Here is a 27,146-nt window from a genome sequence, read left to right on the forward strand (position 1 = left end):
ACCTATCTGGGCCTTGAACGTGAAACTTCCAGTTGTTCTGGTACCTCCCTCTGCTGCTTCCTCTAGAAAGGAGACAAGTGGGTGGTGTCAGCCAACATTACAGATTGTGAGGGGATCCATCTCATGAGCACTTAAACCAGCCAGTGCTGCCCCCCTGCCCTCAGCCTGCCATTCCTCACAAAATGCACCTGTACGTCAACGTCTCATGAGGTACTCAGTTGCCCCCGCGGACACTGTCTCGTGTCCGGGAGAAGGTTGGGAGAGGAGGAAGCTGGGCCAGTGGCAGGCAGAACCCCTGGGCCGGAAGTTCTGGTCTCCATGCAAGGACCCTACACTCTCTCTGCACAGATCTTCCCACCTGAGCTTCTCCAGGGTGCAGACACCAAGACTGGTGGAAGGGGTGGGGGTGGGGGGAAACCTTTATATGAAGAAGTTTGTCTCCTGCAGAATGGGAGGTATTTTCTTCACTTTCATTTTCTTGCTTCCTTAGGTTTTGGGGCGGGGGTCGGGGGTGGTTTTCAGTCCCTGTGGGCTTCTTGGGAGAGTTGCAGGTGTCCTATGTGGGGATTCATCCCCTTGATGAGGAATCTTTGCAGATGTAAGGAAGACAACCCCAATCACATGTCTCTAGGCAGCAAGAGAAACCACAAGTGATTGGTCAACTCATCCAGTCCTAGCTTCTAAACAGGACGACACTAAACTGAACAATGGAGCCCTCTTTTGAAAATATCACTCATACTTTTCCCAGTGGTCCACCATCCTGGAACTCAGGAAATTCTCCTGATGTCCAATCCATGTATGCCCTTCCTTCCCAGTTCCCACCTACTATTTCACCATGATGCAGACATTACAGCTTCAAAGTCTGGAAGATTATCTCAATTTTCACTGAATTCTCTTCTCCAAAGCCAAGAAATTCAGTTTCCTCGGTCTTCTAAAGCTTCCAGGCATTTTAATGCTCCTCATGAGGCCCACAATAATCAACAAAGAACTCTCAACTGGGGGTCTGGTGGGAAGCTGGGGTCTTGGCTCTTCATCCAACGAGAGGGGAGGGAATCACTAGTCTGTTTCAAGAGAATTCGTATAAACAGCCCTGGTGGGGGTGGGGGAGTGGGGGAATACATGGGGTTTGGGGCAGAACCTTGGGTTCAAGTCCCCGCTCTTCTGTTTTCCAGCTGCATGACTGTGAAAGTCAGCGAACTTCTCTGACCTTGTCTGACCATGAGCATCAGCCATCCTCAGGGTGAGTTCCTACAGGGCAGCTGCTCTGAGCCCCTGAGTTGGAGGAGTATGAGGAGACCACACAGTAGAAATACCAGCTGCTAGTAGAAAAACCACGATGCACATGAGGTAAGCATGCAGTCTGTAAACCTCACTTCCCAGCCCTGCAGCCTCTGGGCAGGCTGACCAAAACCCACCTGGTGGCCTGAAGGGCCAGGTGTGCCCCCTGAATGTCTGGGTCAGCAAGAGGAGAAGGAGGGCCGCCATGTCCCAGGGTGGAGGGCGACAGCGAGGGCCCTTTTAGCCTGGCTTTTAGAGACCAGCTCCTGGCTCCAGGGCCCACAGAAAGCTGTGCTGGTTTGTAGGTGGCCTTTATCCTGTATCCCAGCCTGGGCTTCCCCACCCATAAGCACCTTCAACAAGCAGGGTTGGGGAAGACATCTCATAGGTCTTCTCAGGCTGCAGGTTCCAGCTTGGGTATCCCCAGCACTAGGATAAACTTAGAGCCAGGAAGCTTGGGTTCAAATCCCAACCCTGATGCTAACCAGCAGAATGATCGAGGGTGAGTCACTGTGGCTCCCTGAGCTGCGGTTTCCTCAGCTGTAAAATGAAAGCATTGTACCGGGTGACTTTGCCTTCTCATCATAAAACGGGATTAAGTGTGCGGCTGAATGCCTGTGTGCACTTTACCCACTGCAGGCCGACTCTTCAAGCATTTCCGCACACTTTCAAACCCCTTTCTGCTTTGTCCTGCCGTGGAGCTGTCTCTGGCAGCTGACTGGGGTTGGCTTCTGACATCTTCAAGCTGCATTCTGACAATGCATCACTGGAAGGAGAATCAGGTAGCAGGGAGGAGGCCGAGGGACCAGGGAGCACGTCTCTGAGGCCCCTAAAGATGCCCACAGAGCTCTGCGCCGGTGGTTGTTCTGAACCAGGCCCCAGGCCTCTCTTCCCCCTCGGCTCACCCAGGAGTACAATGATGAAACACCAAATTAGCTCCATTATTGTAACTCCACAAATTATAGGCCGCTTGTTCCACCAGAGCCAGCTAATGTCTCCCACCCATGAGCAGGTGACACTAATGGGTGTTTCCTCCCTTCTAGGCACCAAGTGCGGAGTGGGCAAAAACAGGATGAGGCTTGGGCTGGGAGGCAACTTGGAGAGTGGGGATCCGGGGAGCCCAGGCTCCCACCTGCTCGTGTAACAGAGCCACGGCTAGTGGGGGCCTCGGCTCCACTGCAGAAGGAATCCAGCAGCCAATGCTTCCTTCTTACCCTTCCTCCCTACCCGACTCCCATCTGCCTTTCCTCTTACACCACACAGAGCACCTCCTGTCCTGTCGGCAGAAGCCACTCTTCCTCAAGGGGGGAGGCCCCAAACGAGAGTGGAAACAGTGTGTTCCCAGGCAGACCCAGGCCCCTGACCTCCAGGCCAGGCAACGGGAACTGACAGAGCCCATGTTCACTGACGTCCACATGGCCCCTGGCTCTGCAGAGCGCCCAGCCACTCCCCTAGCCCCGTGCCTTCTTCAAGACTAGGGTGGGAGCTGGGTCTCTTTAAAGGATTCCCGACCAAGCACCTTCTGCAGTGAGTAGTTTCAGAGTAAAGCCCTCTCTGTGGTAATCAGTGTAAGAGCTCGGGAGGCCTTAGATATTACAAAGATCTCTTCTCATTTTACAGATCAGGGAAACAAGGCTTTGAAAGGCTGTGTGGCCCAGGTGACACTAGAGGGAGTTCCCCAATTCCTAGACCACTTTGGAATCCCTTTCTCTCACTTTCCAATTTCACCCCACGTGTATAAACTGAGTACCTACTAGATGCCGGTTAAGGGCTAAGGGTTACGAGCTACAAGGGACATACAAACAAACGAGACCAATGGGTGGCAGGAAGAAAGTCAAAATCCCCAGATGCCAGGGACTGCCTACCTCTACCACAGTTAAGGATGATTACAAGGAAAAACAGTCAACCCACTACCCATAGCCAGCATTCACTGAGAGCTTGCCATGCGCTGGGCACTGGCTAAGCCCTCTGTGTGTTTATGGAATAGGAATTATTCTTACCCACATTTTACAGGTGAGGAAGCAAGCAAAGAGAGACTCACAGAGATATAAACCAGAGATATCAACTAAAGAGCAGGGGCATGTGGCTTGAACCCACACACCCTCTTAATCACCAAGTCAAACCAGCTTGATTTTCCGAAAGGTCGCCATAGGGATCAAGTTCGTCACACTCATTACCCAATGTTTGGGATTCCCCCAAATGCTTCTGGATTCCTGATTAAGTAGTGAGTGACAGAGCTTTGCATATATTATCTCAGTTACTCTTTTCTTTTTTTTTCTTAATGTGTATTTATTTCTGAGAGAGAGAGAGAGAGCGAGAGCGCACAAGCAGGGGACGGGCAGAGAGAGAGGGAGACAGAGAATCCCAAGCAGACTCTGAGCTGTCAGTGCAGAGCCCTATGCAGGGCTCAAATCCATGAACCAAACCATGATATCATGACCTGAGCCAAAATCAAGAGTCGGATGCTCGACTGAGCCACCCAGGCGCCCCCAGTTAATCATTGTCATCAATCTTTTAAAGAGCATCTCATTTGTCAAAACAAATTTAGTCAAAACTAGGTCTTATGATTACCCCCACTTTGCAGATGAAGAAACTGAGGCCTACAGGGCTACAGTTTTGGAATTCGAAGGCCACGCTTTGAACAGCCCCCATGATGTTCATTATTCTTTCCTGTGCTAGGGCCAGGGATAGCTTTGCTTTCCCCCAAGCACCTGGTCTGTTTTCATGGACACAGAATTCTGGGACTATGTTTCCCTCTTGGCATTAGCTGCTAGAACACTCCAGGTCAAATGTGTGCCTACTCTGGACGGTGGACAGCAGGACCTGCTGTGCTGTGTAGCGGCTTCTCTGAACTTCATTTGACTGTCCTTCGTGGATCCTTTTGCTATATTTGTATGATGTTTTAAACTTAGTTTTAATCACGGTATAGGTCTTACGAGCTAGCTAAATCCGTTTGGGAGCAACACAAAGTAACAGACAAAAATAAATGAAAGTTTCTGCTACTCGGGGTGCAAACTTCAGACAGTTCACTTCGTCTCTCTTAGCTTAATTTGCTTTATCTGCAGACTTAGGATAATGCCCCTACCAAGACTTGCTGAGGATTAAATGAGACAATGTGTGCAAAAAGCTCTTTAAATCCAATAGTGCCATATAAAGGCAAGCAAGACCTGTCAGTAACATTATTATTAATGACAAGACGGGCCCGTGCCCCGGGGCACCTGCACCATGTATGGTCTGGACCCAGGGACTGGTGAAGAGGGTCTAGCTGGATGGCACCCAGTCCAACATGGTGGGAAGACTCCCACAGCCATCCTGCTTTCTCAGAGCGGCCTGATGCTTCCTGGGTAGGGGAATGGACCTATACCAGACCTCACACCTGCCACATCTGGAGGCAGGCCTTAGTAGAAGCTGTCCCTGCTGCACTGCCCACGGAGGAGCTTCCTGGGGTCCCCCATGGGAAGGTCAGCAGTTCACTGTGAGGTTCTAAGTCTCCCCAGAACCTTCCAGGGATGTGTCAGCCTCGTGACCAGCAGCCCCTCCTCCTGCTCACACCTCAGGGTGCTCAGGGTTGGCTAATAATAGATAAGGAGTGGCCGTGGTCTGTGGTGAGAAGGCAGGCCTGGGGCCCACCAGACCAGTGAGTCTGGCTTGACTACTCCACCTCTGAGCCTCGGACCTACACGTCTAACCATCCCCTTCCTCTTCTTCTCCACACACATCCTTCCCTTCCTTTCAGCATTCTTCCAGTATCACTTAACCCCAGAACTTCCAGGCCTCGTCTAGTCAATGCATCAGCACTGTCTGAGTCTCTGCCGCATCCATGTGATTTTTTCTCAGCAACAGGAGGACTTTGGAGATCATCAAAATAGTAACGGCGGTTATCTCAGGACAATGGGCTTATGGTGAACAGTATTTCTGTTTTGCACGGCTTTCTGTATTTTCCAAAATATCTAAAACACAACTGTAATAATTTGCCTTGAGGCAAGGAAGGATGAAATATATTACAGCCATACGCCTTTTAAAGAAAAGGATCTGTTTTGGTTTTCTGTTCTAAAACCATGTGTGGGTGGCTCAGTCGGTTGAGCATCCAACTCTGGATTTTGGCTCAGGTCATGATCTCACAGTTCGTGGGATCGAGCCCCACGTTGGGCTCTGCGCTGACAGCTCAGAGCCTGCTTGGGATGCTTTGTCTTCCTCTCTCTCTGCCCCTCCCCTGCTCATGTTCTCTCGATCTCTCTCTCAAAATAAATAAACGTTGTTTTAGAAATTAAAAAAAAAGAGTTTAAAAAATGTGATTCCAGAAATTTCCTCAGTTTGCCTCATCTATAAAATAGAAATACCGATTTCTTACTGGGTCATGAACTTGGAATGCGGTCATAAACTTGGAAAGTGCTTTATAAGCATGTTAGGTATTATTGCTGTTGGCATCAGGAGCAATCACCTATGGCAAGAAGCTGTGAAGGTCCTTTCTCATTGATACTTAACACAGCCTCACCGCAACCTTGTGAAATACAGGTTGTTTTGCAATTTTACTAATGAGGAAACAGAGAGGGGACATGATCCATCTGAGGCCACACAGCAGAGGCAGGAGGATTCAAGCCTTGATCTCCCGACTCCAAGTCCTGCTTACCTGCAAGTCTTTGAGGGCTGACACCATATCTGCTAAATGCCTCGTGGGGCCTGCCCGACAGCCCCGAGCTGACTGTGTGGCCTTAAAACAGCTGTACCCCCTTATCCTCAGCTTCCCCACGAGTGAAACCAAGAAATAATCTTTATCCTCTTTTCTCGACTTGTGTGAGACACAACCTGGAGCAGTTGTGGGCTTATTATAAGCACTCGTATGGGCATTGATTAGTAAGCTGCATAATCTTTAGGACCCAAGGTCTTCACCAGAATATTCTTTTCCAAATGGAGTTTCTTAGGGCAACCGGAAGTGTCCTGTTCCGGGCAGCTGGAGCCCTCTGAGGAGGGGAAATGACAAAAAGCTAATCAAACAAGCTCGTGTCGGGGACCCACACTGTGTGTGTGTGTGTGTGTGTGTGTGTGTGTGTGTGTGTGCAGGGCTGCCTGCTGTGGTTGGGCCCAGGGAGGCCCCTGCTGATACCAGCTGGCCACACTGGAGGCGGCAGGACACTGCTGAGAATCTCCTTCCCATCTCACGCAAGAAGAAACAACTGTTCCGCCAGAGTTTCTCTGGTAAACAGCGCCCAAATAGTGTTGGGTGATTATTTTTCCTTAGGGAACACTCACTCCCTAAAGACAGCTGCGTGTCTGCCCAGACTTGGATAGGATTTACTAATATATATTAAAAAAAAAAAAAAGGTCCTGTCAGCAGGAATTGGAATTACAAAGGCACTCGCTGCCTGCCTTTTCCCCTGGCCTCTTTTTTTCCTCAGACCTACCAAAAAGGCCCAGAAGCAAGGCGGTAGTGCCCCTGTTTCTCCCCCTTAAAAGCCACCCTGGAGCCCTAACCCCTACCTTCAAACTGTCTGTCCAGGGTCTGCCCTCCCAGGACAACTTGCCGAATCACACCCCCTTTCCCCGCTGCCCTCGAGGCTCTCAAAACTCAGCTGTTCTATGGCCTTCCTTCCTGCTCTTCCACTTTCTGCTAACTTGCAGCTAATCTGACGCATGATTAATCTGATGCATCTGATGATACATTTGAGGACGTGGTAGGGGGCGCTCCTCCGAGTGTCACTTCAGCGGGGACCTTGGGGCAGGTGGTGACTCAGCCAGAGATGGTTTCTGCGATGCGGGGGGGAAGCGTTTTCCAGCAGGTGCCTCAAATCACAAAGCCAGCCTGTCCCCAGCTTCTCAAGAAGGGCAATGCTCATCATGTTTGCAAGATACACTACCAGAGCTGTTTTCTCTCTCTGGATGTTGGACTGTTCCTAGCACACGGTCCAATGTGTCACTACCAAGACGTGAGTCAGCCAAAGGCTCTCGGGAGGAATGGACTCACTCAGCCCCCTAGGGAAGGAGCCCCACGCAGTGCTCTTCTAGGGGGTGGGAGGAACAATCTCTCCCCATCCTGCCCCACAAAGACAGGACTCCCTTATTCAAAGAAAGGGGCTCTGGAGAGGACTTGCCAGGCGAGGAGGGACTGAAGCTCCCTTCGTTCCCTCTGAGTTCCCCCTTCTTCCGGGTTTTTTCTCTGGGTCTAGCTGCCCCCTCGAGTTCTGCCTGTGCACTCTCATTAAAGCTCAGTTGGTTGGGCGTCCGACTCTTGATTTTGGCTAAGGTCATGATCTCACAGTTCGTGAGTTCGAGCCCCACATTGGGCTCTGTGCTGATGATGCGGACCCTGCTTAGGATTCTCTCTCTCCTTTCTCTTGCTCTGCCCCTACCTTGCTTGCTCTCTCTCTCAAATAAATAAATAAACTTAATTAAAAATTTTAAAAATAAAGCTCTAATTCAAGTGCAGACCCAAATCTTGTCTACTCCTGGTTCCCACAGCATCCCTGAAATGGCCTATAGGAACTTCTCTAAATACTAAGAGTTAAATGGAAATAACCACAGACAATGCAAAAGGCTTGCAGGTAGAATGCTTTTGGAGTCTTTAATCATTGGGCTCTAGCCCTGAAGGGCTGGGACAGCCTCGCAGGCCCATCCCTGGGGTTTCCCCTGGCAACTCTCTGCCCATTTCTGGGGAGTGGCATCCTTTCTTTTCTCAACACTCATCTATGGTCTCCTAACAGCCCGTATCCTTCCTGGCTGAGACCCCATCCAAGACATATACCAGTCTGGCGCCTCCCTTGGTGGGAAGAGCTCAACCCACTGGCAGAACTGGGAGGGCTGAGATGGAGGGTGTCTTCCCCTTTCCTATCTTGGTGGTCCCTCCGCCTAGCCCGCTAAGGAGGGACTTCTTCCCGCATACACAGGGAGGGCCCCACATGCCATTTTATGGGCTCACAGAATGCCAGTGGCCACAGCAGTTGTTAGGTAACAAGAGAAAGCAAACGTTACTGAAAACCACAATTGCCTTCTCTGGAGGGTGGAGCCTGGGAAAGGCAATAAACCAGTCTCAGGCTTCCACTGCTCTTGGAGAAGATGGTCCATCATTACTCAACTGAATACTCTGACGGTTTTGAATGTTCGAAGATGGAGCTGGAATCCGGCCCAGGCATAGGAGCTGGAGAGAACTAATTGCCCAGGGCAATTTAAGGAGGGCCTTTGTTTATTTGTTTGTGCTTTGAGTCTTGGAAGCTGAGGAAGATGGAGAGGAGCCCAGAGAAGGACGGGAGCCGGCAGTCTATGGAGGCTTGGTGGGAGAGGCCCTCGGAGCGGGTGCTCACCAGCAGTCCACAGGGTTTTGCCGGGTTCTCCACTGGGTGGTGGGGGGAGAGATACAGTTCCCATGACAGCAAACCTCCAACCAAAGTGTGGCTATTCACTTTGTTTCGCCTGGGGATGGGTGGACCGGGCTTATGTCCCATGACTGGGTCAGTGAAGGAAGAGCTACCAGAGGCAGAGAGGAGGACATTTCAGAAGAGGCAGGAAATTAGAGTGAAAGGGAGGACATCTGCTTCCCCATCCCCGAAGAGGCAGGACCTTGGGGACAGCCCTCCCTAGCCAGCTCCTGAGAGGCAGCAGAGGGGAGGACTGGGGCACACACAGTACGGCCAAGTCACCTGGGTTTGGCTCCTGGCTCTGTATCTCCCTGGCTTTTTGCTCTTGAGCAGGTTGCCTGAGTTTCCCCTCCTGAAAACTGGGGACAACAGCAGTATCCACCCTGCAGGGACGTGGTGAGGATGAAAGGTAAGCTTTGTCACCCGGAGCCTGGCACATAAGAGCCAGAGAAGCCCTAGCTGATGCCCGCTTACACCTGTAATCAGACTCCCCACAGAGAGTAATCTGAGCCCTGTTCTTCCGTCCCTTCTCCTGGCGCCTCGACCCCACTGCACAGACTCAAACACATGCTTTCTGATCACAATATAAATTACCTCCCAGAGAAACCAGTGTCATAGTCAGGGATGCTGGTGCACTCCCTGAACACCAGGCTGTGCCCGGGGTGCTCTCCCTGCTTTGAGTCCTTGTCTCTAGGCCAAGTGGACTGTGCCAGAAACTCTCAATCCCAAGTTTCGCTACGGCCCTAGAGAGACCCTCAAGGTCTCAGAGACTTTGTCCAGAGAGGAAGGCATTGAATATTCATGGAGAATGAGTAGGTGTCAACTCAGACATAAGAGGAAAATGTGCCTACAGGGACAACCGATGAGGATGAATGGGGGCCAGATGGGCACGGGCTTTGCAGGGGAGGGAGGGTGGGGAATGCTGTCTGCTGGAGAGGCCACATATTTCTACATAGTTGCTGATGCTAAAATACCCTAGAAACACGCTAGCAACTGGACAAGGTTGACCTAGACCCCCTACGGCTAGCCCTGCCTCCTTCCTCCTCCAAAGGATAAATATTTATGTGCAATGGGGAGGCTTTGAAGTCGGGCTTAGTTGACTTTGGGTCTCAGGCACTGTGATAAATGGCCTCTCTTTCCTCCTTGGTTTTTGTGCTGACATTGCTTGTTGGTTTGCCCTATTTTCAGTCTCAGTGGAGACTAGAAGTCTCTTCCAAGCAAGAGGCTAACTGTGGGCAGTGAGAACGTGGTCTTTGCCATGTGCCCTTTGACACTTCGTGCCTTGGACTCCTGGTCATCTCTTGACCCTCTTCCTTGCAGGATTCAGAGACTCACAGGCATAGAATGAAGACAGCCAGTAGGCAATGACTTTGGAAGGGAAGGGGAGAGATGACGAGTGAGTAACAGAAACCAGGGCAAGAGAATTCCCCATAAAGGGCAGTAGCCAGAGCACAGGATGATATCTTGGGTTTGGGGTCCAGATTTGCATGGACTCACCAAGCCACCCCAGACAAGCATGACCTCTCTGGTCATGACTTGATCATCTGGAGGAAGAGGACATGAGGCCAGATAGGTCATCTCTGAGGCCCTTTCCAACTCTGACCTTCCCCAAGTCCCTGAGAACATGAAGTGCTAGCACTGTGGTCCACAGAAACCCCTCAGAGGCTGCCCCAGTTCTCCCAAGGTGGTTGCTATTCTGCTCATGGTTACATCTAGTGACCCCAGTCTCTGCACTTATGCCGATCTAGAGGACCCAGTACAGTCCCTTCCTCCTGAACGAATTCTGGAGTCTGAATGTCCTTGACAGTGTCCAGAGGGAAGGTTTGGCTGTTGCTTCCCTTGTGACCAAATAATCTCTCTCCAGGAGAAAATGTCACTGTGGGTTATCAGGTGATAGAAGCGACAAGACCCGTGCATATGCTCTGTGCGGCAAGGTGGGGGAAGCGCAGAAAGTGCTCCAGTGTTAGCGGAATAGATTTTGGTTGATGCGTGAGCTCGCTGCCTAATGATTTCCCATTCATTCTCGTGTAAGGCAAAGATTAGATATTTATACTATTGAGATGCGCAGCATACTAATGAAGTGCACAAGGGGCTGTGGCAGGGCAGGGGTGAAGCCGCGAGCGGAGGAGGGAGGCAGAGCAAGGCTCCAGTCCAGTTGCCAGTGGGAGCTGGGCTCTGCAGGAAGAGGAGTGGGCAGCGGGGCTGTCTGGATGCTAGGAATTTATCAAGGGTGAGCTCCACCGTTCTGAGCCTCTGGCAGCCTCTGAAGGCCGTATCCTCTGAAGACTCGGGGAAGGCTCTCTTACCAAGAGAGAACACCCAAGGCCAGCGAAGCGGTTATTGAGCAACTCTGCTTACAGCCAGGTCAGGGCCCTGTCTGGACCAATTAGCTTTGTTTCGCAGCACCACAGGGGAAACCTTCAACCCCATGTACCCGAGAACGGCTCCTGGTCCCAGCTGGCTCAAGTGAGGGGGTGTGGAAGGGGCAGTGCGCGCCCAGCATCTCTGCTGGAAGAACTCGCAGACCTGGAGCACTGACGGGCATGCAGGGGCCCTGCTGCTGCTCTGGGAGTGTGTGCCGTCTCCCCAGCACGCTGCCTGTGCAATGGAGCTCGGACCCCACGCCCCACCTCTTGCCCTGGCTGGGCTCCTGATGGATTTTCAGCAGTCCTTGTCTAGGAAAGCCTCGGCCCTATTGGCCTCAGAACCTGGGACCTAGAAGGGTAAGCCACATTCTCAGGATCTGAGCTCTGAGCATGGAGGACCCCTGGGTGCACGCCCTTCCAGTGTCCTCCCGACATGAGCTCAGAGGGTAGGGCTGTGGTCCTGGCTCTGAGCTGGAAATGTTGCTCCTGGCTCTGATGCCCTCATCTGATCAAGACGTCCTTCCAGGGAGGAGGCCAGGCCCTGCCTCTCCTCCCTTCTTCATGGAGGAGAGCAAAGGAAAGACCCCACCCAGCTGTCCTCTGCACTGGCACACAGGAGCGAGGTCTGGACATTTCTGTGTACCTGCCCGAGGGAGGGAGTGCGGGTCGAGAGCTCGGGGCTCAGCATTCCAGAGAAGAGTAAGGATAATGGGGCCAGGCCCAAGGGAGTGTGGGGGTAAATGAACATTAGCAGTCCCAGGGAGCAGCATTCAAACAAGGGAGTCTTGCAGCCCCTCTCGACCCGGGTGACCTCTGACCCAGGCGCAGGTCAGGCAGCCTGGAGGGCTCACTTGGGGCCCTGGCCGCTGAAACAGCGAGCAGGGATGACGGGCTTCATACATTATTCAGAGCATCTCCGGCAGAACGGCTTGGGGAGCAGTCTTCGCGGTTTGGGCAGGCAGCCCAGGCCGAGGCTTGCTTCCTCATACTTCCCGTGCCTTCTCTGTGACCCCAAATTGCCCCGTGGGCCTCTTTTTGGAAGCTCTCCCTCTCTGCTTCTAGCCTGGCTTCGTCCTGTCTGCAAGAGTCCAGACACCTGGGAATTTAAGGCAGAATTTTAGGGATACTGAGCCTTTGTCGCAAACTCATGATGGAGTGTTTTATTTTGGCCCAAGTTGCCCTGCATGGGCTGACGCCTCTCACCCCGCCCGCCATCCCAGCCTGGCCTTCCCCAAGGCATGACCCATGCCTGGAGCCAGCCTGACGACACACTGCCAAACCTTCTTAGTCCTTTAAATCACATTGGGAGGGCAAGTCGCTCTGGAAAATTCCCCTAGAACGGTACATCCCATGTCCCAATCTTCCACACGTGACCTCTTCCCCAGATGGGCTCTTGTCACGTGATGTTGGGAAAACCGGGAAGGCCTCAGGGTGTCTCTTACTGGGCCCACCTGATACCGTTGGTCTTTCCCTCTCATCCTGGAAACACTTTCTCTGTTTCCCAGGGTACCGCTCTTCCCCGCTTTTCCTCCTACCTCACCGGCCCTTAGGGGTCGGTCATCTTTGCTGATTTTTCCTCCCAGTCCCCATGAGAGAGGACAGTCCCAAGGCTCAGTCTAAATGTGGATCTCTAAACGTGGGATCGCAACTAGTCTCATGGCTTTTAACGCCATTTATATGCTGACTTCTCCTACATTTATTTTTTTTAATTAATTAATTAATTTTGAGAGAGAGACAGCAGGAGAGGGGTAGAGAGAGAGGGAGGGAAAGAATCCCAAGCAGGCTCCGTGCTGTCAGTGCAGAGCCTGACATGGGGCTTGATCCATGAACTGTGGGATCATGACCTGAGCCCGAAATTAAGAGTTCGAAACTCAACCAACTGAGCCACCCAGGTGCCCTACATTTATTTCTTTAGCCAAGGCCTCTCTCTGGACCCTGGGCTCTATATCCAAGTTCCTATCCAACAACTCCGTTTGGATGTCCCAGAAGTATCTGGGACATATATCTGGGAATATAATGTGTGCAAACCTGAGCCTCTGATCTTCTTTCCAAATGGATCCTTCCTCCAGGATTCCCCAACTCTGTGAATGGTGAGTCCCTCCCGAGCTGCTCAAGCTGAAAACCTTGATTCTTCTCTTTCCCCATACCCCAAACCCTATGCCCAATCTGCCAGCAAATACTGCCTGCCAGTTCCGCTTTTACAATATATGCAGAGTCAAGCCAGGTCTTAGGTCTCCACCATCCTTGCTCAAGTCACCGCTGTCTCTTTTTTATGGCAATGGCCTCCCCACTGATTTCTCTGTCTTCGCCCTGGTTGTATAGTCTGCGCCCGACCTGCCAGCCACAGGGATAGTTAAAAATGTGTGACTGTGGAGCCCCATTAAGCTTTCCCACCCCTTTACTCCTCTCCTTTCGTCTTTTGCTCCACGCCCTCCCCGCCCACTTCCGCTTCAGCCACACTGGCCCCCTGACTGCTCTCTGACCAAGCCAGGCGCCCTCCCATCTCAGGTTCCTTGCATTTGCCTTGCTCTCTGCCTGGACCTCTCTTCTTCCAGATATCTGCATGGCTCTCTCCTGGTCATCGTTTGGATCTACTCAGAGGGCGCCTCTCGGGGAGGTGTTTCCTGACCAGCCTGTCCCCCCCCCTTCCCCTGCCCACAATCCTTTCTTCAGACCGCCCTCCCCACCATACTTCCCTGCTTTGCTTTCTCCACAGTATCCTTCTGACGTACTGTTTGCCTCACCAACCCATTTGTGTCCCCCAACCCGAGTGTAATCACCTTGAGAGCAAGGACATGAGGCTCGGTGCCTCATGGACAGTGGGGACAGATCCCTGCCCGACTGTCTTTCCCCTTGCTTCCTCAGTCCTCTTTTCTCTTCGGTCTCCTCCTGATTCCTGCCCTTTGCCGGCCTCCTCCTCCGTGACTGTGGGTGTCCCCAAAGCTCAGCTTTTGCTCCCAACTTCTGCCGACCGTACCCTCATCCCAATCACCCGCCCTACATAATCACTTCAAACTATTGTGTTCTTTTGATTACATCGACTTGCTCTGACACCTTCCTTCACTCAGCAAGCGATAAGTTCCTTGAAAGCAAGTCCTCTATTTGCCCTTTCAGTTGTTCTTGGACCCACATAAGTTCCGTGAGGGATCCCTGAAGGTACGTTGAGCAGATGAAGATTCATCATGCTTCCCTCTTGTCCCGCCCACCTTCCAGCCGGGATGGCCCCGTGGGCCTGAGATCCAAGGTGCGAGCTGCATCGAACGGCTGGTCAATGAGCCTTGGGGAGGCTTCATCCCACGGTGATTTAATGAGTCACTGTGGATCAATTTCGCTGATTCTTCAGCTCTACTTGAAAAGGCTTTTGTGGCTACCCTTGGATCTCATTTGACTTGAGTACGTGGGCGTGAGAAGGGGATACAACTGAACTCTTTTCTGGCGAGAGGCAACTGCATTCCAGGAGGCGAGCCTTCCTCAACATGCTGGGTTAGTGAGGACCTGCACGTCCCTTGGGATGGCAGAGCTGCCTCCCCCGTCAGACTATGAGGCTTTGAGGACAGGACTGGAGTTTAAGTCATCGAATTCCCAATGCTAAGCTGGTGCCCGGTATATAGTTAATTACACAAGTAGTCTGGCACGAAGGGAAAAAAACAAACAACAATCTGATGTGAGAGAAGTTCTTTCTGGATCCTTCCCCCAATGTGGAGAAAATAAAGAAACACACTCCCCTATCTCTGTTACCCCCACTTTTTAGCACGCCCTACCCTCACTGCCATCAAGGCCTAGCCTAAAACTTTCCTTTTCTGACTCTGATTTCTCTTCTCCACTTCTCCGCAACATTTTTGCACAGGGCTTGTAGTAGAGCACAGTTTTGTTGCAAGTGTCCTGAACTTGTCTGTCCCCAAGCATGTGCCGTGTGTGCGAGGGGGCTGAGGGGCCACTGGGTTTGCTTTAAGGTGTCCATTAGCCTGGGCACTCCGAGGCGAAGGGTTCTTTCTCTGCCACCCTTTCCACAGCCAGGTCAAGCTTCTACACCCAACAACTGCTTGGTGATGTAACTGACCACACACACTTGAAGCTCCATAAATGTTGGTTGAACAAAAGAGCCGTGAATGTCAGGCCACTTCCCACAGGAAGAATCCTGGGGAGATGGTAAAGGAGTCCCAGTGTCAGCACAAAAGCCGCTCCCCGGAACGAGAAGAAGGAGAGAACTTAACCAGGGCAAGGAGAAAACAAAGCTCTCTTCCAGATCCCTTGATGAGCTACACAATCTCAAGATCTGTCTTCTGCCCCAGGGAGCAATGTAATCCTGCTCCGCTCCAGCTGTGCAAGGAACACAGGCTTGGTTGAAGATCCCGATCTGAATCTTGGCTGGTTACCACCTTCTCTCCGGGTGACGGGTGACACTGGTAAGTCACTTAACCTGATCCTTCATTTCTTTGTTTACAAAAAGGGGATGATAAAAAGTCTTGTGGTGAGGATAAAATGTGATAAAGTTGTTTGTGCTCTAAGCCCCTGGTTGGAGCTCAAGTCAAGGGCCACCCCCCACCCCTCACCCGGGTAAACAGGGACGTGAAAGGAGGTGGATGAGGAGGGAGCTAAGTCCCCTCCACGGGACTGTGCCTTATGGGAAAAGGAGGAAGACAGCTTGTTGGTGGGGAGTGGGGCTTCCTTGTGGCAGGAGCCCCCTGGAGGAAAGACGTCTCCCAGGGGCTCGAAGAGAGGACTGACTCTTACTGACACTTCAGGGAGGAGAATTTGTCTGGAAATTCTGCCCAGTGGCCTGTTAACCTGAGCTTGAGGCCTCTCCTATGGGCACACTCCCAGGGACTGGGTAACTCTGCTCTGAAAGCAAGAGAGCCCCACACTTCTCAGTAAGACCAGCCAAGAATCTCAGAATCTCGGAAATTTGAAGCTGGTTTAACACTGAGTTAACTGCAGCTCAGAGGGGACAAGTCACTTTTCCAAGGTCACACAGAACACATATGGCATGGCTAAGACAAGAAATAAGAATGAGAATAACCAACAACCTGTCAGAATAGGCGGTCTGGACCCAAGTGGGGGGTCAGGTTTGAGAGTGGTACAGTGACCCACAGGCTGAGCTAGAAGGGAAGTCACTGTGACAATGGGGCTTAGGGGTTCTGTGACAGTGTTGACCAAGGCATCTCAGGTATGTTTACTTTTTTTTAAAATGTTAATTTATTTATTTTGAGAGAGAGAGAGAGAGCATGTACATGCACGCTCAAGTGGGGGAGGGGCAGAGAGAGAAGGGGAGAGAGAATCCCAAGCAGGCTCTGCACTGTCAGCACAGAGCCCAACGCAGGGCTCAAACTCACCAAACGGTGAGATCGTGACCTGAGCTGAAATCAAGAAACTGACTGAGCCACCCAGGCGCCCCGACTTTTCTACATAAGTATCGCTACAGGCGATCTACCTACCAGTATTATCCCGGTGTTGCTGATGTGGAAACCAAGGCACAATTTAGGTAAAGTCCCCGAGGTCTCAAAGCCAGAAAGAGCAGAAGCAAGAATACAACCCAGGTCTGTTTGGCACCAAAGCCTGAGCTCGCTCTGTACAGCCCTGCTCATTCCCAGGCTGGAGACTGTTCTGCCACATATGGCCTCTCTTCCTCCCCGCAGACTCTGAGCCCAGGGTCCCTGAGAGCACGCCATCACCCCGAACAACCGTCACCCATGCGCACACACACCCAGACCTGCTCTCTCCGGCCTGTCAGGGACCTGGTAAGGCAGGAAGATGGCTGAGTCCGTTAATGCCACCAAGCACAACACATATTTATGGCCCCAATTACAGGCTTCACCTTCCCCCGCCACCAAGGAGCAGAAATAGCGACAGAACAGTTGTGTGCAGTGGGGTCTGAGGCCTCTGTAGCAATAACTACAAGATTACAGGGATGTTAGCAAACCCGGGTGACGGCGGCTCTATTATAATGATAAATCTACAGCTTTATATAGAAATAATGAGACTGGGGTAGAAGGTGGGGGAGGGAAGGGCAGAGGGATTTCAGCCAATCGAAGTTCTAGGCCGAGGGAAACCGGCAAGCCGCTGGGAACGCCCAGGAGACCACCAGGGGCTCTTAGTCAAGCCAGGCAGGAGTGGGGGGCAGCAAGAGCGCGGGGGCGGGGGGGGGGGACCCCTGCTTGGGGCTGGAGTGGATTTAATGAACTTCCACGATTTCCTTCCCCCTCTGAGCTCCTCGATTCAGTGGAACAGAAGAGGCCTCCAATGACTCTGGCACGTCCGGGTTGCCGGCTTCTCACTCTCCAGCCTGGCCAGGTGTGTGCAACCTCCATTGCTCCCAAGCTTCCCTCCAGAACAACGTGGGGGCGGTGAGGCAAATGTCCCTCGTGGCTTAAGATGTGCAATGAACCAAGAGCTAGATTCCCCAGAAGTAGACCTCCCTTTCACTAGCCTGGGAACTTCTTACTTCAGCGGTTGTGAGAAAACAGTAGGAATGTTCCAGGCTTTGCTACTTCACACCAACTTGGGCTGGAGCCAAAACGAGGGACACACCTGGTTCTACCTGCCAGGGCTGAATGTGATACCGCAATGCAATGTAAGGACCAGCAAGGAGACAGCATTCACAGACTCACGCGACCTCAGAGCAGCCTCCTAAACCCCGATTCTCACAGTGCTTGTCCTCCCTAACCCACGGGGTCACTGACCCCCCACTTCAGTCCAGACCCTCTGATCCAACAGGTTAATCAACTTGCCGCTCCAGACACAAACCGTCTCCCTGAACCATACCTCTGAAGGGCTGGACAGGCTGCCTCTGTCCCCACCAAGCCCGGCTCTAACCCAGTTTTCAAAATACTATTTGCCCTTCTCCAGGAAGCCTTCCCAGATTAACCATACCCGATTCCCACTGCTTCTTCAAGAATCCTTTCTTGGTGTACCAGTATATAGTTTTGATGGAATTAACTAAACCACTGGTCATTCAACAAGAAAGTGCTGAGTCTCACGTTTGCAGAAAATGACACACTCAGCCCTGAGGAAAAATACCAGAGAAAGTCAAATGTGGGACAAAAGGTATTCCTGAGCCATGCGGAGGACTTTGCAAGACCGAATATGATTCGGGACATATCTAGAGGAGCAATTTTGGTAGGAGCAGAAGGACTCAGAGAACTTTGGAAGGGGGATTGGTCTGGGCCAGGCAGAGCAGTGGGGAAAGGCCTGCCTGACAGTGGGAACCTTGTGAGCAAATGCAGGACGCAGGAATGTTAGCACGCGCAGGGGAGCGGCCTGCAGGGCAGAGGTGCTGCCAGAGTTCTGAGCAGAGCAGGGTCTGAACGCCTCTCTAGGAATGGAATCCGGCACGCAGGGGAGATGGGAGTCCCTGTGCTCATCTGTACTGCCCCCACCACGCTGGCTGCAGGATTTCACATGCACTCAGCGCTCATTCACAGTGACTATGATTTGTGTCTCTCTGGCCCCCAAATAATTACAATTTCAGAGTCAGCTCCAAAAAACAGGTAAAAGCACCAACCTTCTTACTTCTTACTTCCCTTTCCTCATCCTCCAGGAGGATGAGCCTACTCTTGAACGCCGGCCCATGGGAGGGGCTGCAGATTGGAGGGCCCCAAGGGCCTCCTGTTGGCAGAACATCAGCTCAGACTGCAAGCAGGACAGGGTGTGTGAGTCCAGGCACCTTCAGAAACTCCCGAGCCCGGCCTCCCTGTGCTCCTGGTGACTATGCAAGCCCTTCTTCAATCAGATTAGATATACTTCCCCTCCCCATCTATCTTCATTCCTCCTTATCCGGGAAATATTCCCAGGCTGTCCCAACCCGCAGTTCCAACTTCACACAGAATACACTCTTCATTACTTAGCGTTACTAACTGCTGCAGGGACGTCTCTTGTCTCCATAATTCGATTGTACATTTCTGTGTGGGTCGAAGGGGCTGCCTTCGATCCCAGCCCCACTCACTCCCCAGTGCCTGGCACAGTGTTCTGCTTAGGAAGAGGACTGGAACAGTACTAACTGAGGATGATGAGGATGGTGACTACCCAACACCTTTTGGATGATCTGCCATTTTCTTTCTTTCTTACTTTTTTTAAAACATTTTTTCAACGTTTATTTATTTTTGAGAGACAGAGATAGAGCACGAGCAGGGGAGGGGCAGAGACAGAGAAGGAGACACAGAATCCGAAGCAGGCTCCAGGCTCCGAGCTGTCAGCACAGAGCCCAATGCGGGGCTCGAACTCACGAACGGTGAGATCATGGCCTGAGCTGAAGTCGGATGCTTAACCGACTGAGCCACCCAGGCGCCCAGTGATCTGCCATTTTCTAAAGCTGGGCCCGGAGGGCGGGGGGGATGGGATGAGGGCAAGGATAGCCACAGAGTTCTAGTGTCTAGGAAGTTAGCTTCCCTATGAGGAGTGGGCTTAAGGCAACAACTGTCCATTCCAGGCCCAGGTCTTGCATCATACCTGGAGCTAAAGTCCAGGAGAGGGAGCAACCAGGAGAGGGAAGTGGCTGCTTCCCCAGCCACTGGCCCTCACTCCTCCGTCTCTCGGAACATCTGGGCCTCCACCTCAGCGTGGGAAGGACCACGCTGCTTTTCTCTACCTGTGCAGTCACCATAATGAAGCTGCTGCCTGATGAGACCACAAGGGAAGAGCTGCACCAGATGTAAACTTCATAGTGATTTATAGAGCAGAGCTCTTGGGCTCGCCGGCGCGCAGCTGCTGTTCCAGCCCGCCCCGTCTGCCCGCCCCGTCTGCCAGGCCCCGCTGCTGGTGCTGCTCTTGGGGATTTCATGAAAGCAAAGGTGGGGGACGCACTGGGGGATCAGAGTGATCTGGTCAGAGTCAGCACCAGCTGGGAGAACGGGGTGTCTCAGAGTCCTTCCCTAGGGCAGAAACGGAGCCCACCAAGCTTTGAACAAATCAACTTTCTTATACTTTTCCCATCAGAGCAGGGCAGATTTTCCTGGCCTCTCTCCTCATAAATTCAACACATAGAGATACTGAGAATTGGCTGTTCAAAGGGAGAGTCTGCAGACCGAGTAGGGTCATCCCTGCCCCAGAGAAAAGTGCAAGAAGTATCCTGGGAGACACTCAACCAGCTAGCCCTCAAGACCCAGACGTAAGGCCATTGGTATCTGATGGGTACACTCAACCTGGCTCTTAGCTGCCTGGATGGGCTTAGAGAGAGGCACATCACCCACACTTGTGGGATCTACACTGGGTGGACCAAAGGGCTCTGGATATGCCCTCCTCATTCTCTGTGCCAAACTTGTCCTCCCTCTGAAAAGCCAGCTTGAGCCTCAGCTCCTTGGACTCTTCCCTGGTTAACTGCAGTTGATTGTGAATAGCTCGGCACCCCCTGTCCTACGTGTGAACTTGGGTTCCCTTCCAGGCTGGCCTCTGCCATCGCTCACACTGGCCTGGGCAGGCAATGCCTGAGAACAGGGGCTGTGTGGCAGTCACTAGTGTTGGTCACTAAGTTCTCCTCCTGGGCACTCAGTAGGACTTCTTTGCCCTGCCCTCCTGAGTTGCTGTGTGTCTTGCTTTGGCTAATGAAATGTGAGTAGAAGTCACATGGATCGCTTCGCCATGGAAGCTTTAAGAAATAGTGCATGGTTCGCCACCTCCTTTGCCCTGATATGGTACCTACGGGAGCACACCTCCAAACAGAGCCTCTGTCAGCCTGGACCCCTCAGTCACAAGGTAAAGCAGAAACCCAGCAGAGCCACAGAGTGGGTGTAACCTGAACAAGAGCTAAATCTTGGTTGCTTTAAGCTACCAAATCCTAGGATTATTTGTTGCTGCAGCATAACGTCGTGCACCCCGATTAATATGCCCTGTTCCTGATTGCCTGTTCCAGGCTTCTCGTACACATGGATGCCCTTGGCAGATGCTGCTGTCTGATTCAGTCTAGAGACATGGCCCAGTCCTTACCCATGATCAGAGAGGTAGATAACCCTACGGGTGGTAGACCTAAGGCCTAGCAGGTAGAGGGAACCACCCCAGAACGTGTAATCAGAAGCAATGGGCAAAAATTGTCTTCCCTGTCAACCCATGTGGGAGCTCAGCTGCCCCCACCCCACCCTGGGACGGAGTGCAAGGACTTTCCCAGGGTGGGCTGAGCCACTGCTCAGTTTCCAGAGTCCCCGCTTCACATCCCGAAGGGCAAAGGCCCGCCTACCTCCAGGGGTGAGGGGGACGGGCACACACCCCACTCAAGCCAGCACTAGGAATCCTCCAGAAGCCCAGGAGGCAAGGCTGTACTCACACTGGTGGCATACTGGATGTCCTTCCAGATGGAGGTTTCCCGGGACAGGTCGGAGGCCTCAAAGAGGTTGTCCAGGATGACCTCTCCGATCATGTCATGGCGGGAGAAACGGTCGAAGTCGAAGACGCTGAGATGCAGCTTGCGGTCTGCCAGCTCCTCGTAGGGCACGGGGAAGTGGAAGTTCTCGTCGAAGGTGGGGTTCAGGGTCTTGCGGTGCACCCGCGTCTGCAGCTTGCGTTTGCGATCAGGCAGGAGGTAGATCTTGACGTAGGGGTCAGAGCTGCCGCAAAAGTCCTTGGCGGGGAGGTCGAAGGCCCTGAGGATGCGCACGATCAGGGTCTCGCTCTCGTAGTCATAGCGCAGGCTGAAGTTGAGTTTCCCGCAGCTCTTGGCAGCCTCGGACTTGGCATCGTCCCCGTCCACCGATTTCTGCTTGTAGAGTTCGGGCTTGATGCGGCCAATGCTGGTGGGCTGCTCCGCCGCGGGGGGCAGCTCGTTGCCGTAGTCCACGCTGGACACGTGCATCTGCCGTGGCAGGTGGCGCTTGAAGGACGTGTGCCTGGCGGAGGGGGCAGAGATGGCGTGGTCAGGGCTCGGGGGCGGGGGGAAAGGCATGCAAGCCGACACCTCCCACGGCCCTGGCTCATCCTACCCTTTGCAGGGGGCGGGGAGGGACGGGCCTTTTCCTCCTGCTCTGCGACCCTTTCTCTCTCTGCACACACTTTGTGCCAGTGGCGGTGAGCGTCCCAAGTCTTAGCATGTGTGAGGTACTTGGAATGGGGCCTCGTATATCGTAAGCTCGACACACGCTGCCTTTTGCTGTTATTTTCTTTTCTCTTTTTCCTGCTTGCTGTTTTCTACGTTGCTTTCCTAGCAGATGTGACCCTGGTTCCCCCCTGACACCACGAGATCCCTTAGGAGAAGGACCATCCTTGCTTGCCCTGGTCCTTCGTCATCATCGCCACGGCTACCACCGCCACTGTAGTTAACATTTATTGGGCTTTGGAGCGGGACTGCACAGATTGGCTCTGTGAGTGTCTAGCCATGTGACCTTGGTCAGGTCGTTTAACTTCTCTTTGCCACAAAATGAGGATAATAAAAGTAGCAATTGCGTAAGATTGCTGTGAGCACGAACTGGATTGATACATACAACAAGTACTTAGAACACAGCCAGGTGTAGAATAAGCCATCTATCGTCAGCTCTCATGATCACACGGATTCTTTCATCGGCCCCGCACTGCAACCTTATGCGTCCTTAGCCCTACAGTATAGTCGGGAAAAGTGAGGCTTAAGAAAGGTGGGCAACCTGCCCAAGGTCAGATGATAAAACTCTGAAAATGTGACCCCCAGCACTTTCATTCCTGGACTCCCATCTGAAGACCAGGTCTCCTTCCCTTCGGCTGGTCGCCTGGGAGCCTGGGGAGACACTGCAGGGACCTGGGAGCCCAGCAGAGCCCTAGATAAGTACAATGCCTCATACTACATGCACCACTTCTTTTAAAACTGTTTCTGAATGTTGAAGAGGTGTTTGTCATTATGTGGTGGTGGTGGTGGCTTTTTTTTTTTTGTTATTGTTCCGTTTTATTCTGTTTTCAGTTAAAGAATGCCGCGTATACAGCTGCTGTCTTGCAGGGGACTCTGTCGAAGGTCACAGAGGAATCCTCATTCTCAAAGTGTTAGGAACCTCTTGTCTCCTCTCCCATGCGCCGCAGACTCTGTGAGGCTTTGCTGGCATATCCCTAGACACACCATGAACTTTTATGCCTCTGGGCCTTTGCATTTTCTCTTCCCTCTGCCCGGCAATCTCGCCTTCGCTCCCAACACCCAGCACCCCCCACCCACACACGTCCCAGTGCACACCGCAGAGCACAGCTCCCTGCCTCAAAGGTTCCCCTTGCCTGCAGCCTTTCCCGGTGCCCACCTACTAGTCGGTTACCCATCACAGAGCACATCCTCTGCTATAGTCTCCAGCCCAACCATAGGTGTTCTCATTTCCGGTCTCTGCACCCCACAGGCTGGAATCACATCAATGTATTGGATAAGAGAATGTGGAGGCGTGGAGGTTAAGGAAGGGAGACGTCCACCCTCACCTGGTAGACGATGCTGGCTCTGTGGTCTGTCGCTGCAGCCGCGTGTGACGCATGATGTGCTCCTTGACCGACATCTGCACCTCGGCCGGGATATCTGGGGACGTGTGGCTGATCTTCACGGCCGCCTCTAGGAAGCCCAGGCTGTTGGTGTCCTTCAGCTTGTCCGCCATGTTGCCTCCGGAGCTGGGGCTCTGGGGGGCCTCCGGGGGAGGGCTAGCAGAAGCGGGACTGGAGGCCTCCTTGTTCCTCCAGGGCATCCAGCACAGCTTCCAAAAGAGAAAGAGAAAAACTGCCACCAGGGCCACGCCACACACAATAACTACCACTGCGAGGAGGCTGACAGAGGTGCCTGGGCGCGGCATGAGCCGGGGCAGGGAGGGACAGAGACAGACAGAGGCGGCGGAGAAGCAGGAAGGGGCGGTTGGAGAAGGGGGCACACAGAAGGGACAAAGACGGAAGAAGAGAAAAGAATGGTCATGAGAAAGCTGCCAGCCGGGAGAGGCGGTTTTAGGGCTGACGCTCCACAGTCGACTTTGTGTAGTATCTGCAGCCTGGCGCCCACCTCGGTCTGACGCCCCCCAGCATTGCCCCCTCCCCCACCGCCAGCTTGGGGAGCACCTGCGCTGCCTCCCCTACTGCCTATTGGCATGTGCACGGGGAAGGGAAAGTAATTTAAATAGCAGCCTAAGCAAATGTGCAAATTCGTGAAGCGTTCACATTTGGATGCTGTTTGAATTTCTATTAGAGCTGTTACTATGGCCAGACTTATAGCGGAGTCATTTTTGGTATACAGCTCTCTCCGTCAACAGGCTGTGCGGCCTTGGGGACCAGAGGCTCGGCCAACTCAATCTCTTCCCTTCCCCCACCCCCATCGAGCCCAGAGCAGGAGCTCAACAGTCGGGAGCTTGAAGCGAATCAGACGGAGCATAATCTCCTTGAGGCCGGGAGTGGGTCTTCTGTTCCTTCTGTACGCTCAACTGTGCACACAGTAGGCTCAATAAATACTTGGATTAAGTTGGAATTTGACCCACACGGTGTATTTCAAAGCTACATACAAGTGATTCCTGTAACTGTCTTTTCCCATCCCGTAGCTATTTGAGAGCTCTGCTGTAAAACTGGTAATTTGTTTAAGGTGATTTATTTATTTTGAGAGAGAGAGAGAGAGCACGGCAAGCAAGAGAAGGGCAGAGAGAGAGAAGAGAGAGGATCCCAAGCAGGGATTCAGCCCGATGCAGGGCTCGAACTCACGAACTGTGAGATCATGACCTGAGCCGAAATCAAGAGTCCGACACTCAACCGACGGAGCCACCCAGGCGCCCCTGTACAACTGGTAATTTTGAATGTCGTGGTTGGTTCTGAGGCAAGCGCTCACTGCGTTGCTCCCAGCCAACCCTGCCTCCAGAAGGATGCCCATCATCCCAGGAGAGCTGTGGGCGATGCCTCCCTCTGGAAGCAATGAAGAAGCAGATCTCTTACCCCTCCTTAAGGAATGACCCTTAGAGCCCAAGGTCTCTTCTCACTCTGACTAGAGAGCTCAGAAGGCTCTGAACCAGTGGCACACTTGGCAGGGTGTGCACACAGGTCATTTGCGAACTTGTGAACAAGCCAGCCGAGGAGTCTTCCATGGCTTGCGTGGCAACTGAATAGTTGAGCAATTCCACCGCCATCATCATCACATCATATTTCTGGAAACTCTGGGGGAGGCCAGCTGGCTTGGTCACTAGACCCGTGCTCCTGGCTGGTGGCAACCGGCATTGCCTTTGGAGGGGCATGACCTTACCTGCACGGCCCCTGCAGGCTGGTGGGTTTGCAGGCTCTGGATTATCCTGGCCCAGTGGCCGAGCAATCTTAGGATCGAAGGTGAGAAATGGCCCTAGAAATACTGGGGCCAGGCTGGGCTCTTGCAGACAAGAGCAGTGGTCCAGAGAAGGGACTTGCCTGGGTTCACAGTTCAGACACACAGCCTGGACCAGGGTGCAGATGCCCACCGCCCAGCCTGGGGCTCTTCACACTGTCCCAGCCTGTCTGTCCCTGATTAAACTGTAGGCCATTGTAACTCTGCGTTCTAATATTTGTCTGACTCGTGGCCTAGCACAGAAACGCATGCGAGAATGAATGAGTGAGCGCAAGAATGAATGGTGCATAAAAGGGCTATAATGATCTCTCAACCAGCATTTACTGAGCAACCTGCATGTGTCAGGTGCTAAGCTAAGATTAGAGTACCGAGATGCCGAGTCCCTCCTGGGGTGGGGGTGGGGGTGGGGCATCCAGAGTACTCTCATGCACACAGGCACCAGGAAAAGCTGTCTCCCATCCAGAGGGACCTGGGAAGGAAGTGAGAACATCAGCTATCCTCTCTGGGGAGCCGGCACTGCCTCCTGACTCCCCACATGCAGGGTACTGGCCTGAACCAACTACTACAGCCACCTACCCCAGGCCCCTGCACAGAGACATCGGGGCCTCTCCCTGGTCAAAGGAGCCGGGGTTAGTCCTCCACACAGAGACTGCCAGGGATCCAGAAGGCTGATTCTAAGTTAGCTTCTAAAGTAAAGGTTTCTAGTGTGTGTGTGTATGCGTGCGTCATGAGGGCACAAGAGAAAAAATACCAGATTGTTCTAATATTTATTTATTTATTATCTTAAAAACAATAAATCACGACTGCAATATACAGGTTGATAGTAATAGAAATGATAGCATTTTATTATTGGATTTAGTTTTGAACATTACTATGTCCAAGGTACAAAGTGCTTTTTATGCATTTGCTCATTGAATAGTCTCCAGTGAAATAGGTGTAATTATTACTTTCATTTTGCAGATGAAGAAAGTGAGGCACAGAGGATTAGACTGCCCAGGGTCACACAGCTAGGAAGCCGTAGAATGGAGCTACAGCCCAGATGTGTAGGCAATATGGGAACAAATATACATTGGAGGCATTAAATGAAATAATTTGTGCTGTTATGAGTTCATTACCTAAATGGTTTGGAGACTGTTTCTTTAGGCCTTTATGGCCCTGGGGTTCACCAGGAAAGCTACCGCAGATCCTACGGGTCCTTATTCTGAGTATCCAGCCATCTCTAGACCCCTTCACACCTGTTCTCGGTTACAGCTGTTCTGGAGGCATTCTCTACAATATGAGTCACCTTAAAACAAAAAAAGGTATTTCTAGGGCTTTGCTTCCCTTTGATCGTACATCTTACTTGCTCTGGTAATAATTAGAATTTTAATGAGAAAGGGGGAGAAATGGGGGAATCCAGAGAGCATAGAGTGCATTTAAATGTTCAGCCTGACAAAAAACTGAATTCATAAATGAAAAGAGAGGTGGGGGAAGGGGGTGGGCTGAGGGAATCAGTTTTTCCTCGGTGTGGTTGCTATTTTGAATACTTGTGCACGTGACCCCCGCTGTAGTTCCCTCGGAGCTGTGATTAGGGCAGGCAGAGGTATGGATTATTGAGAATCAGCACCCAGCACTCAATACCGGTTATGTAAGACCAAGAAGCCCTCCCTCTGCGTGGAGAAGCTCTTTCCAGGATGCCTTGCTGGCAGGACTGACTGCAGGAGAACCGGGTCCTGTTGCTGAGTGGATTCACCCTCACTGGTGATACGAGGTGGTTAGCAAGGCTGGTAAGAGCAGAATTAGGCCAGGGCAGGGAGTGACTGAACAGGATTTAGCCCCTGTAAAATCACTATACGTGGCCTTGAGCTCAGCCAGCCGACATATCCTGGTTGAAGGTCCACTGGGGCTGGGAGGCATAGTCTCCTGTATGGTCTAAGGACTGTGCCAAGGCCCAGATCAGCTACGATGTGTGCCTTC

At 52.4% G+C, this 27,146-nt stretch overlaps 1 protein-coding gene across 1 annotated transcript in view; it reads right to left on the bottom strand.

Annotated features, from left to right (window-relative positions):
* SYT6 (synaptotagmin 6) overlaps window positions 1-23,673 on the bottom strand; it is a 48,930-nt gene extending 25,257 nt beyond the window's left edge. The window contains exons 1-2 of the mRNA XM_032594366.1: window positions 23,336-23,673; window positions 21,246-21,804 (exon numbers count right to left, since the gene is read on the bottom strand). Of these exons, the coding sequence (XP_032450257.1) occupies window positions 21,246-21,804; window positions 23,336-23,592 (816 nt within the window). The 5' untranslated portion in view covers window positions 23,593-23,673. The remainder of the gene's footprint in view (window positions 1-21,245; window positions 21,805-23,335) is intronic.
* Between the last annotated feature and the right edge of the window lie 3,473 nt (window positions 23,674-27,146).

The sequence above is a fragment of the Lynx canadensis genome, chromosome C1 (assembly GCF_007474595.2).
Source record: "Lynx canadensis isolate LIC74 chromosome C1, mLynCan4.pri.v2, whole genome shotgun sequence".
Lineage (NCBI taxonomy): Eukaryota > Metazoa > Chordata > Mammalia > Carnivora > Felidae > Lynx > Lynx canadensis.